Source organism: Eretmochelys imbricata, chromosome 1 (assembly GCF_965152235.1).
Source record: "Eretmochelys imbricata isolate rEreImb1 chromosome 1, rEreImb1.hap1, whole genome shotgun sequence".
NCBI classification, from domain to species: domain Eukaryota; kingdom Metazoa; phylum Chordata; order Testudines; family Cheloniidae; genus Eretmochelys; species Eretmochelys imbricata.
In genome coordinates, this window is record NC_135572.1 from 188,614,309 (window position 1) to 188,628,163 (window position 13,855).

General features: G+C 38.4%; 1 protein-coding gene across 1 annotated transcript in view; it reads right to left on the reverse strand.

The window, feature by feature from the left end:
• Positions 1-13,855, reverse strand: part of EPHA6 (EPH receptor A6) — a 621,363-nt gene that overhangs the window by 12,912 nt on the left and 594,596 nt on the right. Inside the window, exon 13 of the mRNA XM_077816508.1 lies at positions 4,475-4,624. Coding sequence (XP_077672634.1) covers positions 4,475-4,624 — 150 coding nt within the window. The remainder of the gene's footprint in view (positions 1-4,474; positions 4,625-13,855) is intronic.

Genomic DNA, 13,855 nt, shown 5'->3' on the forward strand with positions numbered 1-13,855 from the left:
TTTCCAGGAGTTAGCCCACATGGAAATCTTCTTGAAATTTCCCCCTTCCATGCTTATTTGCAGGAGAAAAAACTCTGTCCATAGAGGAGAAAATGGCAGCAACTGAAATTACCACAATAGTGGATTATTTATGTCTTCCGCAGCAACACAGTCATCAGAACCCTTTCATTCTGTGCAATAAACTTGTATTTTTCCATGGCAACCATTTCATTATCAAACACAGTTTTACCATTAGGTAATATGGCCAACCCAAACTCAGGCTGATAAAGCCTTTTTACCACACTCCTCATCCTCTGTATCTATATATGTATGTAGGTGTTCAAATCTCTCTGTATATAGAGACAGACAGATAGAATACGTACCACACGTGTGGAATTGATAACTATTGATAACTGTAGGAAGGAAAGGTACCTACTAAGTGGATAGAAGAACAAAGAAAGGAGCTCTGTGAGTAAGTTCTTCATAAAGGAGATCTTGCTGGCATGGGAAGCCCCTTTGCCAGGGCCTTTATAAAGAGGGAGAATCCTGCCAGAGGAAGGATACAGCCATACAAAATATTTCCTAGGAGGCCAGTTGACTTTATGCCAATCTTGAACGTCATCCAACCCAAAAGTTTAACAAGCAATGTTAAGTATCAGCTAATGCAATGAATCAAAAATTATTTCAATTGCATGGCTTCTATTCTAAATAGCAGGAAGGGATAGATGTCTATCAGAAGTAGCTACAGAAAACTTAGTTACTTACTATAATAGTGGGTAGATTTTTATGGATACATGTTACTGAAGCTGCAACCTGTAGCTGCTCAGAAAAACAGATGTCAGCCTAATATATTACTGTACTTGCTGCAAATGGTGCGTTTCTGAATGGTGTTTTTACTTTCTAGGTCAAAAGTAAATGCTCCACACCTTTTATTAGGCATAAAACATTCAACAGTCATGCCAATACAAAGCTGATGAGGTTTTTCTGAAAGACATTATTTTAAAAAGGATTTCACTGGCATTTATACTTTCTTTGACCCATTACATTTTATAATTTCTTTGGTAGGGGAGCCAAAGGGCCCCCTCCCTCTCTGTGGCTGGCTGCTCCAGCGGTGAGCCCACTGCCCTCTCTTCTGGTGCCACATCAGCCCCTGAGGGATGAAAGCTGTAACTGCAGTGCCTCCCCAGCACAACTTCTTATTCTGCAGGGGACATGAACTCTGCACTTATGTTTCTTCTGTTAAAAAGTGGGGGGCATGGTTCCTTGGCTCCCCGGTTCCAGTGCCTTGGACTCTCCATTACAACTGCCAACAAAAAGATTGATTAGCACTAACTGTGCTTCTGGTTTTCAGATGTAAACACTTGACCAGCAGGAACTGGACTGAAAGCATCAATTTATTTCACTCAGTTCACCAAGCAGAAATCAGATAGTCAAAGCCAGACTTTCTCTCTCTAAGTGATATAAATGTTAAAAGAGTTCATCAGTGAGTTTTGTGGATGAGAGTTAGAGTTAGTGAAATGTGTATGGTGAATTTTTACATATCAATATTGTTGTTATGTGAGCAAGAAGTTTTATTCAGTTTGCTATAGCAGTTTTATGCATATTCAATCAATCCATTAAATATTATATTTTTCTGAATATCCAAATTCTGCAATATGTAATAATTTTTACAACGGTCTCTAATAGGTGTCCCAGAAGAGCTCATTCACAGCTGTTCTGTAAACTGAATGCATCAGATATAAATCTTCCTTTCCTCACATGGTATTAGTGAGCTAGACTCTTAGCTCAATCTGTTCATCAGTACAATAGTTTCCTCAGAAAGCTCAATATCTAATCTAATGTTTATTAATTAAGCAATAAGACATGACAGACTGTGCAGCAGCCCTAATTAATGGACACCTCTAGTGCCTGATGCACATCCAAGAAGTGCATTAATCAGCATTACCACAGGTCTGAAATGACATAACAAAATAATACAATGGTTATTTACTGGAACAAGTAACGTTTCTCAAATTGAGTAAGTTTTTAAGAATACATATTATGCTGTTGGTAATGATACAAAATGTATGGTCAACATTTTCAAACCTAGGTGCCTAAAGGTCAGCTCCTAAGTCCATATTTAGGCAATTAAATAGAAGTTACCTGATTTTCAAAGGTGCTAAGCCTCTACAGTTCCCACTGACTTCACTAGTATTTATGGGTGCTTATAATTTCTGAAGATCACTTTTATTCAGATGCCTAAATATCACTTTATCAGACTAACTTTAGACTGTTAGGTTTGAAAATGTTGATCTATGTAAATACTTTTCTATATGCTTGTGTAGGGTGATCTGTGACAGTGAATTAAAAAATTCTAACAATTTTGACCATTGGTGCTGAAGCCCACAGTAGCCAGGCTAGGAAGGGCATTTAATATATTAACAGAGTCTAACTTCTAATTTTTTTCTTGCTGCTCGGTGAAGACCCAACAGGCATGAGGTGAAAGCTATCTGGGACATGGGTTTGGCCAATGTGGAGGCCAACTACTAGAAGTGTCACTTAAAAAAATGTATTGCAAGATTTTACAAAACAGTCATAATAGCTGATATCTTTGCAGATCTGTAAAAAAATATAAGCTATTTCTGAAGTGATGTAAATGGTGGTGTCAGCTAGATGTAGGAAGTGGACATAAGGAGATACATTTACACACTAATGTAGCAGAAATATGGAGAATAGCAGGAAAAGCAACTAACAAAGAGAGTGTGGAATGGTGTCAGAAAAAGGTCCCAACCTTAATTTGTTTTAATATTCCTTTTCTGCTGTATCTTCTTCCATCCTTTGGTATCTAGGGTACACTTGTACTGTCTTTCTGATGAGGGAGTAACACCACCATATATATCACCTCTGAATTCAGTTTAGAATGTCAGCTCATATAGCTAGTGTCCTTTTTGCTACAACAGGACCTGTGATTCTCCATATTTATGTAAGACGTGTCAGCAAAAGTTTGCACGGTGTCTTTTATACATCTGCTCTGTGCACACTTCCCCCACCCCCATTTCCCTTGCCAGAACTACAGTATCACTGATCTTTGAGAAATTCATATAATTTCTGTAAAACAAACTCATGCTTACTTAGAGTTACTTACTGTGCTAAAACATAGGCCACAATATGCTGCAAAGGTAGGTTTACACACTGTATGCCTAACTACTTGGAATTTCCCAATGCAATTTAAAGCCACTGAATGTTTGGAATGTCACATTTACTTGTTGTTAACATCTTGATCAAATTAATGAAACTTCATCAGATTGTATTGCGAAAGAGATATTTTGAGGCAACAGTTGCACTTTGGCACATATTGTACTGCATCCCAGTGATATATGTTTTGGTACAGCATAATGTTGATTATATGGCAGTGTTGCCATGGATGATTTTTTTTCTGCTGCAACATTCTGAAAAAACTGGCTTCCTTAATAAAAGTACCTCTGTCAAACCTCTTTTTGACGAATCAGCCTGAAACTAACAGAAGTTGTCAGTCAGCTTGGAGTGACAACATCCTTGCAATAATGTAAAAAATAATCATCTGGAAAAGTTTTGTGATATAAAGATATATCTACATTATGCAGGGGCATGAGGAGTGATAAGAATGGGATGGCTGTCATTCTGCACCATGACAGGGAGATTGTCTCTTGAGTGAGGCTTAGACATGCTGTTCTAAACTATGGGGGTACCATCCTCAATTGCAGTACTTGTAGAAAACTTAACTTGTGATAAAAATTGCCCCATCTCCTTCAGTGTTATAGTTTACAGAACAAACTTTCAACTTCCTTAGAAGATAATGTTTGTTCTAGTTAAGAATAACATTGATATAGTTGAAACTATTTTGAGCAAATGGCAGAGGAAAATATATCACTTTATACCTTTACACTGTCCTGTACGAAATGTAAAACTACAGGTAGTTTGTAAAGAAAGCATTGTATATTAATTATTAGGAAGCAGAACTAGAAATATTCTTCTCACGGCAGCTTCAAATTGTATCCCATTAGCCCCAGGAGTGTTTTGGGATTGATCACCTAAAGTATGTTCATTGAAGGGCACCATCAGGATGCTGTAGATATATTGGACCAAACTGATCACTGGTATAACACCATTATTCATGGAGGAATTGATATATTGCTTTGTTGAGCAAACTGTATCCTCAGGTTCAGGCACAAGGCTCCCACTGACTTGGATGGAAGCTGCACACATCCAATCCCAGAATCTGGCAAACTGATTAGGACTTTTTGTGGTGTGGCTTTAGCCGTTCCAGGAAGCCAGTCAAAATTTTACTTATAGAGAGGCGGATCCTCAGCTGGTGTAAAACAGCAAAATTGCATTGAAGTCAGTGGAGTTAAGTTGATATATACTAGCTGAGGATCTGAGTGAGAAAGTAAATAAGACAGCAAAAAATGAAAGGGATAACAATCATTTGCAAAGAACATTTAATCAGAGTGGCAGATAGGTCTCATGCAGTACTTACATCCTGATTAGACATCTCCCAATATGGTCTTTCTCCATAGGACATCACTTCCCACATGACAATCCCATAGCTCCATGCATCACTTGCTGAAGAGAACTTCCTGTAGGCTATAGCTTCAGGGGCAGTCCATCTTATGGGGATTTTTCCACCCTGGAAGACATATTAAAAATGTCTCAGTATCACTAGAATACAGAACTGCAAGTACCTTAAAAATAAATAAGTAAACCCCCTTGCTGTTGAGGTTCCATATTCTGCTGTCTGTGAAATAGACTGATAATACAGTTTTGCCTTGGCAATTTACTATAAATGACAATGTTGGTATTGGTGGCCTGTGATATGCAGAATCTCAGACTAGATGATCTGGTGGTCTTTTCTGGCTTTAAACTCTATGACACTACTACTGCAAAAAGGCATTTGCAAAAATTCGATCACCACAGTTCAATTATTTACCCCCTAACAAATTCACACTGTGGCAGTCTTTTGCATAATATTATATTTATACACTATAATCAGTTACATTTTATCTATTACATTTTGTATCTGGAAAATTATTTTGCATTTTTAAGAGTAAAATGATTTTTTTCCTGATACAGTCCTTCAACAAAAATTTGTGTTAATTATCACAAATTAGAGGAGTTCCTTGAAAAAAAGTTATTTATTTCTTGAAAGTAGTGTATTCATAGTGCCACTAGATGGCAGAATGGGGCAGTCAGAAGAATTGAGATAACTAATCGTAGCTGTTTTTCAATTTACTGTACTGAGAATAAAGATTGTTCAGTGTGAACACTATTTCTGGAAGAAAGAAAATAAATTAATTGGAACACAGTTTTGGATACTGAAGAAAAGCCAGTTTTTAAACAAGGAAGCAAATTTACATTGTTAATCTATTTTGTTCATGTGGAAAATTATTGGTCAATAACTTGTCAAGATGATGATGACTCACAATGCTGCATCAAAAAGTACTGCAAGGCAAAACTATATAACCTTGTTTGAATGTTACAATTCCCTTTATTAATTATAACCACTGTGACAAGCCAATGTAGCTAGTTAATGTCTTTATGGTTCATAAATGATTGTAGCTAAGATGCCCTTTGTGGGGTTTATATCTTTTTATTTAAGCACTATGGTTTTGTAAAAGACTTTGGGTATTCAAATTTGGCCTAACTTGATCTACTCTAAATCAATGGTAAACTCACTTTGACTTTAAGGGGAGCATAGTTAGGCCACTATTGCTGAATTGCTTTTTAAAATCTCATGCTCTATTCCATTTATTTAGAGCTATACTGAGCCATTCAGGCACTGTAATTTTAACCCGGGGTGCTAGTACTGATTTTTCCTTGGACCTTGTGAGGATGAACAAAGGAAAGACATCTTCCATCCTGTCCCTACATGCAGCACTTGGGGCCACAGAAAAGACAGAAGGCCCAACACAGAAGTTAACATATCTGGGAACTGAATTGGATACAAGGCACTATGTATCACAGCTACCCAAAGAAAAGCTAGATAATATTAGGCTGTTGATAAGGGTACTCAAAGGTTCTAGGAAAGTTATACTAAAATGGGTACAGGTGATCATGGGGCACTTAAACTTTGCATGGAAAGTGGTGGTGCTGGGTAGGGCCTCATAATTTTATCAGGGTGACCACAGAAATGAGGGAAGATTTGGAGGTATGGGAAACATTTTTGGAACAGTTTAGTGGGCTAACAATCTGGCGATCCAGTTGCGTACTGGAATCAGAGTTTCAGGTACAACTGGATACCTCGGGGGGAATTTGTTGTAGACTGTATTACCAAGGGAGCACAGAGGTAGCCTGAGTAGTAGTAGTCTTACAACAAGAGATGTCCCATTTGAGTTTTCCACTAATATTGGTGTCTTCCAATATGTAGGGCCAGGAATTTAGAAATAAATGGGTTTGGTTTTGGTACGACATTCAGGCAGTAGTGACATTAGTAACTGGCAGTCAGCATTGGAGGGTTTTAATTCCCAGTGAGTCCAGGCAATTGGACACTGGAAATTGGACTGTCACAGGACCTGTGCTCCCTTTGATGGGTGACTGGGGAAGGAAAGATGAGCTTATGTTGTCTGTCTGTGATTGCAGGAGACATCAGAGACAAGGTTGATGTTTGGATTTTCAGGCACTCTATTGTGCATTAGGCCCATACGCAGGCAGCCAGGATGGCAGACGGACTGCCGCTGAGCTTCAGGACTGAGGCTGTCTGCCTTCAGTGGTTTGGCAAAAAGGGCTCATTCTGGAATCAGCTCATGTCTCTTCTGCACTTATTGATGGGTGAACTATACCCACTTAATGTCCTAGTTATTTACCTCGGGGAAAATGATCGAGGGGCCTGCAGGATTCAGAGGGACATGGGAGGATTAGACAGTCACAGCCAAACCTGAGATTGGTTGAGTTAGAAATACTCATGAAACATGTATGGCAGGGAGCCATCAATCTTTTTGGATGCAGGTGGCTCAGTGATTTCACAAAGGGACATCCAGTACAATGTGCTGGAGGTTTTGAAGGAGTGCACTTGTCTGGGGCTGACATTTTGGTTGTGGATTGGATTAGGTAAGAAACAGATCCCACCTGGCACTTAAACCCATCTCTGTGTCTTTCTTTTATTCACCTGTGTGTCTTGATCAGTGAATGTTTCTCACTGTTCAGCTATAAGCCTACCCCCACACAACTGAAACAGGCAAAACTCCCACTCCTTCTGACCATCAAGAGCATAGGATTGGTTCTTAAGAAGAGACTAAATTTAACATTATTTTGTAGTCCTGCCCTTTTTATGTTCACCATTTCTCCTCTTGTCCTTAGTTTAGTAACTCAGGCAAAATTCAGGACCTGATCTGACAATGCATGTTAAAGGCAAAGGAAAGATTCCCATTAACCTTCTGTGGGTGCTGGATGAGGTTCTCCAGCACTATTTGCTTTTAACACAGCCAAGGGCAAATTGTGTTCATGTTGACCCTTACAAGTGGGTGCAATATCTGCCTGGATTATGCATGCCAGTTGGGGGAGGGGGGGGAAGGGGAGGTGAACAGAAGATGTAAGCATATGAGCTAAAAAGTACAAACTTTACCCTTTGAACCCAGGCCCTGTCGAAGAATTCCTCTTGCCATATGTCCATACACAAATGATCTGCAGAGTATGAACTCTGCAGGTTTTGAGGGAAGGTGCAAAAGAGGAATTCTCTGTTTCTCTTCCTTTCAATGGTTTTTTGGGTGAGAATTTATGTGCAGCTTGAAGACTGGCCCTCGAGATTTAAAAGATGCTCTTCAGCCCTATATAATACAGATATATTCCCAATTACTAACTTCAGTTAAAACAAATTTCTTCTCAGAGGCTAGTATCAACTGATATCCAAAGCCTTTTTTTAGATATTAGTGGCCAGAAAATGGACACAATCCAAATACAAGTCTTGAGACATCAGAACAGCAGTGAGGAATATACTATAACCGAGAATAAATGGAATGCTACTAATCTGAATGTTCAGTGTGTTAATTTAAAGCTCTATATCATGCAGTGAATCATATTCATAAATTGTTCTAATGAGCATACATTTTTAATTTTGTAGAAGTTTAATCAATGGAAGACATTTTTATCTATCATTTATCAGCATTTGGATTTTAATGAATAGTTCTGTTGTTAATTACTGAATTTCTATGTTTAGAGAAAACACACACAAATAATGAGTAGTTGACATTTGGATATTCATAAAATATTCTTTTGATATGAAATTATCAACAGAATTATGCATTCAAGTCTGAACGTAGACAATGAATTTATTCATTAAAGTTTGATTGAGGGTGAAGATCTAATCGTCATTCCTTCATGAATCTGATCACATACCCAGAAAATATACTGAGAAGAGGTCACAACAGTCACTTTGAATAGCATTCATAACAAAATTTGATTCTTCATGTAACTGACTTTTTAAAGAATCTGATTAGACGACCAAAACTAGCTTCGTCATACAGCTTTACTGACTGATTCCTCTGGGCCTGGATATTAGAATGTGAAAATAAGAATGGAGAATAAAATCTTAATAAAATTCATGGAAGTTCATTTCCCTTGGCACAGGATGTGCTCAATGTTGTATCATAAAAGGTATTTCCTGGGCTACCTAATGGCAAAGGGAAGCAAACCCTCTTAAATTCACAGTAGACTCTTTTTACACATAAAGCCATTAGATGCAAACATGTATATTTAAGTACTTAGTTATGTTTGCAGAATATCTTTTATGCAAAAAAGCTGTTTTATTTCTTGGGAAGAAATCTAAAAGGTTGAGACCTCAATATGACTAACAGTAAAGACTGATATAACTAAAAAGAATTATCAGCCATTCATGCATAATAAGACACACATAAGCTTCAGGATAGCTAAAATGATACTTCAAGTTCATGATGAGAGTAATAAACAACACTATTGTTATTGGGCATTTCTTTTGAGTTTTCACCTAATTGAAAAAAAATTTGAACACAATATTGTACACGAAGTGAGCCACCTTCAAATTAAAATAATGTATACATTATCTAAATTTAACTACTCTAGTGGATTAATCAAAGCTGTCCCAGTTTCCTAGTCCAGAAGGCCTGTACACAAGCAAGCACTATTTTTGTTAAAAACCATGTTGCGTTTTTGCCCCATCTCTAAAATTTATAATGAGCTCAGTGATCAGGGCCGGATTAACACCTTGGGCTCACCTAAGCCAGTGAGAGCTGTGGAGGCATCGCTTGGGGCGAGAGCGGCCTGCGGAGCTTCCCTGATTGCCCCTGCATCTGGGGGCTGCAGGGACATGCTGGCCACTTCTGGAAGCCGTGCAGAGCCAGGGCAGGCAGGGAGTCGTCCTTAGCTCCACTGCACCACTAACTGGACTTTTAATGGCTCAGTCAGTAGCGCTGACCGGAGCTGCCAGGGTCCCTTTTTGACCAGGCATTCTGGACAAAAAACGGATGGATGCCTGGCAACGCTAGCTGGCTTTGCCCTCTGCTGGGCAAAATTTGAATTTTTAGGTGCCTCTACAATGCTGGCGCCTCTAGGCATGTGCCTACTGTGAAATCCAGCCCTGTCAGTTATATGCTAATTTTGTTTTCCTGTAGTAAAACAGCTCTAATGGTGATATTCCAATGCTTATGATTTAGCCTGTTTTTTACTTGCTGCCTTCTGAATTAGGGTGACCAGATGTCAATTTTATAGGGATAGTGCCGATTTTGGGGGCTTTTTCTTATTTAGGCACCTATTATTCCCCCCCGCCCCTGATTTTTCACACTTGCTATCTGGTCACCCTATTCTGAATAGTGACAATTCCCTGAATTATTCTTGCTTTTAATTCAGTGCCAAAATTCCTCAGTGTGCTGTCAAGACAGTACTTCTAACAAGAATACAAGCAACATATTATTCACTCAGTGCACCATGCAGCTTCAGAACACACACACACACACCCCCGCCCCTACATACACCCTACCTTACAGAGTTGACAAAAGTACAATGTGCCCTATTAACTAAAGATAGTTTTTGTATAATGTATAATTCTGTCTCCTTCTCAGAGTTTAGACACCTAAAAACTAAGTAAAAAATGGACATGTTTTTCCAAAACATCCTCTGTCTCATGACACAAACAAACAAACAAACAAACATTATTATTAATTTACTATTTAAACAGTTTTTGGAGATCCAGAAAGCAATGTAACAATACACTATCCAGAGTTAGCTCACCATTGCAGCTACAGCACATTATGCTGCAATGCTGAAGACCAGACTACATTTGTTAAGCTCAAAATTACAGACTGCCTGATGGGGAGACATCAGGAATGGCAGAGAGGGAAAGAAGCAAGTGTGCTAGCTGCCCTGCCTTTAGTATTCCCTGCTAACCAATCCAAGAAGTGATACTGATGAAAACCTTAGACAAGAAAGCAGAGATTTATGAGCTATTACATATGTTAGAAGACATCATCACATGTAACTATCCAAATCATCCGAACATGATGCCTTAAAATCATGATATTCTCAGTATTAATACTAATATGAGGTTATGCCTATTTCTGCTACAATGGCTCCCTAATCTCCCCGAAAGTAAGCCAGAGTATTCCTAGCTGTGGAACTCCCTTGCCTACAGAATCCCCCATGCATGTCTCAGGCAACAACAACAACTCCCCCCATGGCTATACGGACTCCTGGGTCAATTATATTGCTCTGCAGCAGATTTTGTTGGATGAGGCCTTGTCTACCTATGACCAGGGCAACTCTCATGTTCCTGATTTTCCTGAAAAAACCCCCCCTCCACTTCCTTCCCCCTCAAAGACAAGACAATTTGTATTTCAGTTGTTTTTAGTGAGGTAACAGAGTGTCCACAGCTATGAAGGTCTGCAGTGCAACCCACTAATCCTGCTACCATGGAACTTAGAACTGCCTACTCTTAGAGACAGGGTACGGAACTAGATAGATCACTGCTCTGATCTGGCCTGGCAATTCCTATGTTCCTATGAGTTATCAATCACATTTGCTTGTGATGTTTTGTAATAATTGTTCGTGGCACTCATTCAGTCTCAGCCTTTTACCCCAACCCACCTGACAGAAATAGAACGAAAGGCCCCGAGAATGAAAGGAGAGCAAAGACTCAGTGAGGAAACTGAAATTTAAAATATTGAATGCAATTCATCATTCTATATAAAAATCTCATCCCACTTTACTGGAGTGGTGTTTTTGTTTGAAGATGTGGATCTATCAACATTTTTCACATGAGAAATCAGTTTGGTCAACTTCAGTGAATCCCTAGAATCCCTAGTGGACATTTGTCAGCATCCCCAAACTATAATTTAGAACTATTCAGTATTACTGACATTCTTCTCCAGAGAGTCCAACTATTAGAATATCACGGAAGCTACATGTTAGGACTACAAAACTGTTCTGGAAAGTTTCCCCAGAGTCTGCCACATTATGTCTAGCTTCAGCTAGTACTATCAATCATTCATTTTCATGAGAACTGAAATGAACAAAAAAACCCCCGCAACCTAATTTTAAAAAAGGTTGGATTTTTTTTCTCAAAGGAAGTACCATTTTATTTCAAACATCCTGCTAGTTTAAAAATACTACAGTTGGATACGTGCAACCTGATGATTTTTTTTTAAAGTTGGCCATCCCCATTTTTGTCTTAAAAATAACAGGCAGCTTCTTAACATACAATAATTATTCTAGCAAACATCTTATTAACACTTATATTATACATGTAGGCATGTACGAGAAAAGGAAAACTATTTTTGGGTGGAAAGAATCAGCTATTAGATACCACTGTGATGAGTGCTAAAGAAACACCAAACATAGAGAGATTGGAGGTTCTCACACTGATCACCAAAACACTTCCAGATGAAGCTGGAAGTTTCACAGGGGAAAGAAGCATAGTCTTGTGGTTAAGGCATGGAATTATTACTCATAACACCTGGGTTCTAGTCCTAGCTCTACCTCAGGTTTCCTGTTTGACCTTGGGCAAATAATCTGTGTACTTCAGTTCTGCACCTGTAAAATGGAGATAAAAATACTTCTTTACCTCACAGTGGAGGGACTGGGTCCAAGGGTCTTTGCCTAGAGATAAGTAGATCACTAATCCTTTATCTCACAGAAAATCCAAAGGCATCTGGGACAGTGGGAAAGAAGGGTGCTACTCTGCCTCCTTTTATTCTTTTTGCTTCATTCTGGATCATTCTCTTTTTGTGCTTGGCTAATACTAGTACATGATTTGGACTATGACAGGGCTGGAGACTGCAAGCATACTAGACCTCAGTGATGAAAGCAATATTGAGTGTCTCATAAGAAATCAAGCTCATACATGATGCTGGTTTCGTTGACAGCTGATTTGTACCGTATTATGTTTGCCTTTTAGCAATAAGAACTTGTGGCTGTTTCATCTGCCACCCTGCTTGCTGTGGTTCCAGCTCAGAAATTTGATAGACGGTTGGTTTTATGTCCCTGGTTGCAAAGCTTTGCCTTAGGACTTTTGGATGTATATCACTTAGTCCCATTGATATGGGCCCCGATTCAGGTAGGCACTTAAGTACATGCTTGAAGTGAATGGGACTACTCACAGGCTTAATGTTAGGCATGTACTTAAGTGCATGATCAGGGACTCAAACAGAGCTAAACCATGTCTCTTGAGTGTAAAGAGGCATACTGGTGGAAGGGCACTGTCCCAGTAGCAGTGCCTGGAGGCATTATAACTGTTAAAGCCTTAATTTAACCAGAAGCACTATGTGCCATGCCTTTATAAAGATCCAGCTAGCACTTCCCCCAGCTCTAACAGCACTAACATGTACATAGTGCTAGTGAGCGAACTAGGATAAACAACTCGGGAAACCCAAGCCTTCTATCAACAGAACTGGTACAGCATGGTGAGCAACAAGTGTCTCCAGAATACCCCACCAATTTGCCATTTTACTTTCCTGAAGGCCATCAATGCTTTTGAACTGGTTCTTTCTAAAAACCAATTTTATTCTTTCTATGAATGACCCTTTGATTGTTCTCCAGCCTTAACTCAAAGGAATCAAAAAAATCAAACTTGTCTCTTCTCAATATTAAAAATTTTGTCACTTTTTAATCACACATTTTTTTCTATAAAGTAATAAAAGTCCCCATTAGTATTTCCTCTGTACCAAATCATTTTAACATTCAAGAAAAATCCCTTCCCTTTTTAAAGCATTGATCTTCACTTAGGTTGAAAGATAAGAAGTCTGATAAAAATGCATAACTTTGACCCTCAAAATTCACATAAATGCAAAGATAATGAATATTTCTAAACACCTAAATCTGTCCTGCAATCATTTTTCTTTATAGTACAATTTAACAAGCATTATAAAATGGCAAAGATACAGCAGACTATGCAATATGACAGGCTGATAACATTTCCAACTTGTTTGTACATCTAATGGGAGAGCAAGGGTCAAACCTCACTATTTAGGGTACCCTCTTTGACAAAGTGCCCATTATTTTCCATTCATTTAAAAATATTTCTTTCATTTTAAAATGAACAAAACAGTAGAGATGGGAGAATGAGGAATCCGTAGTTGGAAACCTGATAAAACTTCCAGTATTCTAGAATTAAAAGCGTAGCATACTTTTTTGAGAAAGGGAGACAGACACAGATTTAAAAAAAAAATATTTTTTAAAGTTAAATTGGTCTACACATACCCACAACCATTTTGGAAAAATCTCTATAGCCCAATCCTGCTGCAATAGAAATTAATGGCAACATTCATTGATTTTGACAATGTAGGATTAGGTTCTAATGTTTAGAAAGTGAAGCCTTACATTTTTCTAGGATTAAAATTGCTGTAGTGAATTTCACAAATTCAGATGCTTTAATCTAGGCAATGGAAAAATCCTTTTCTTT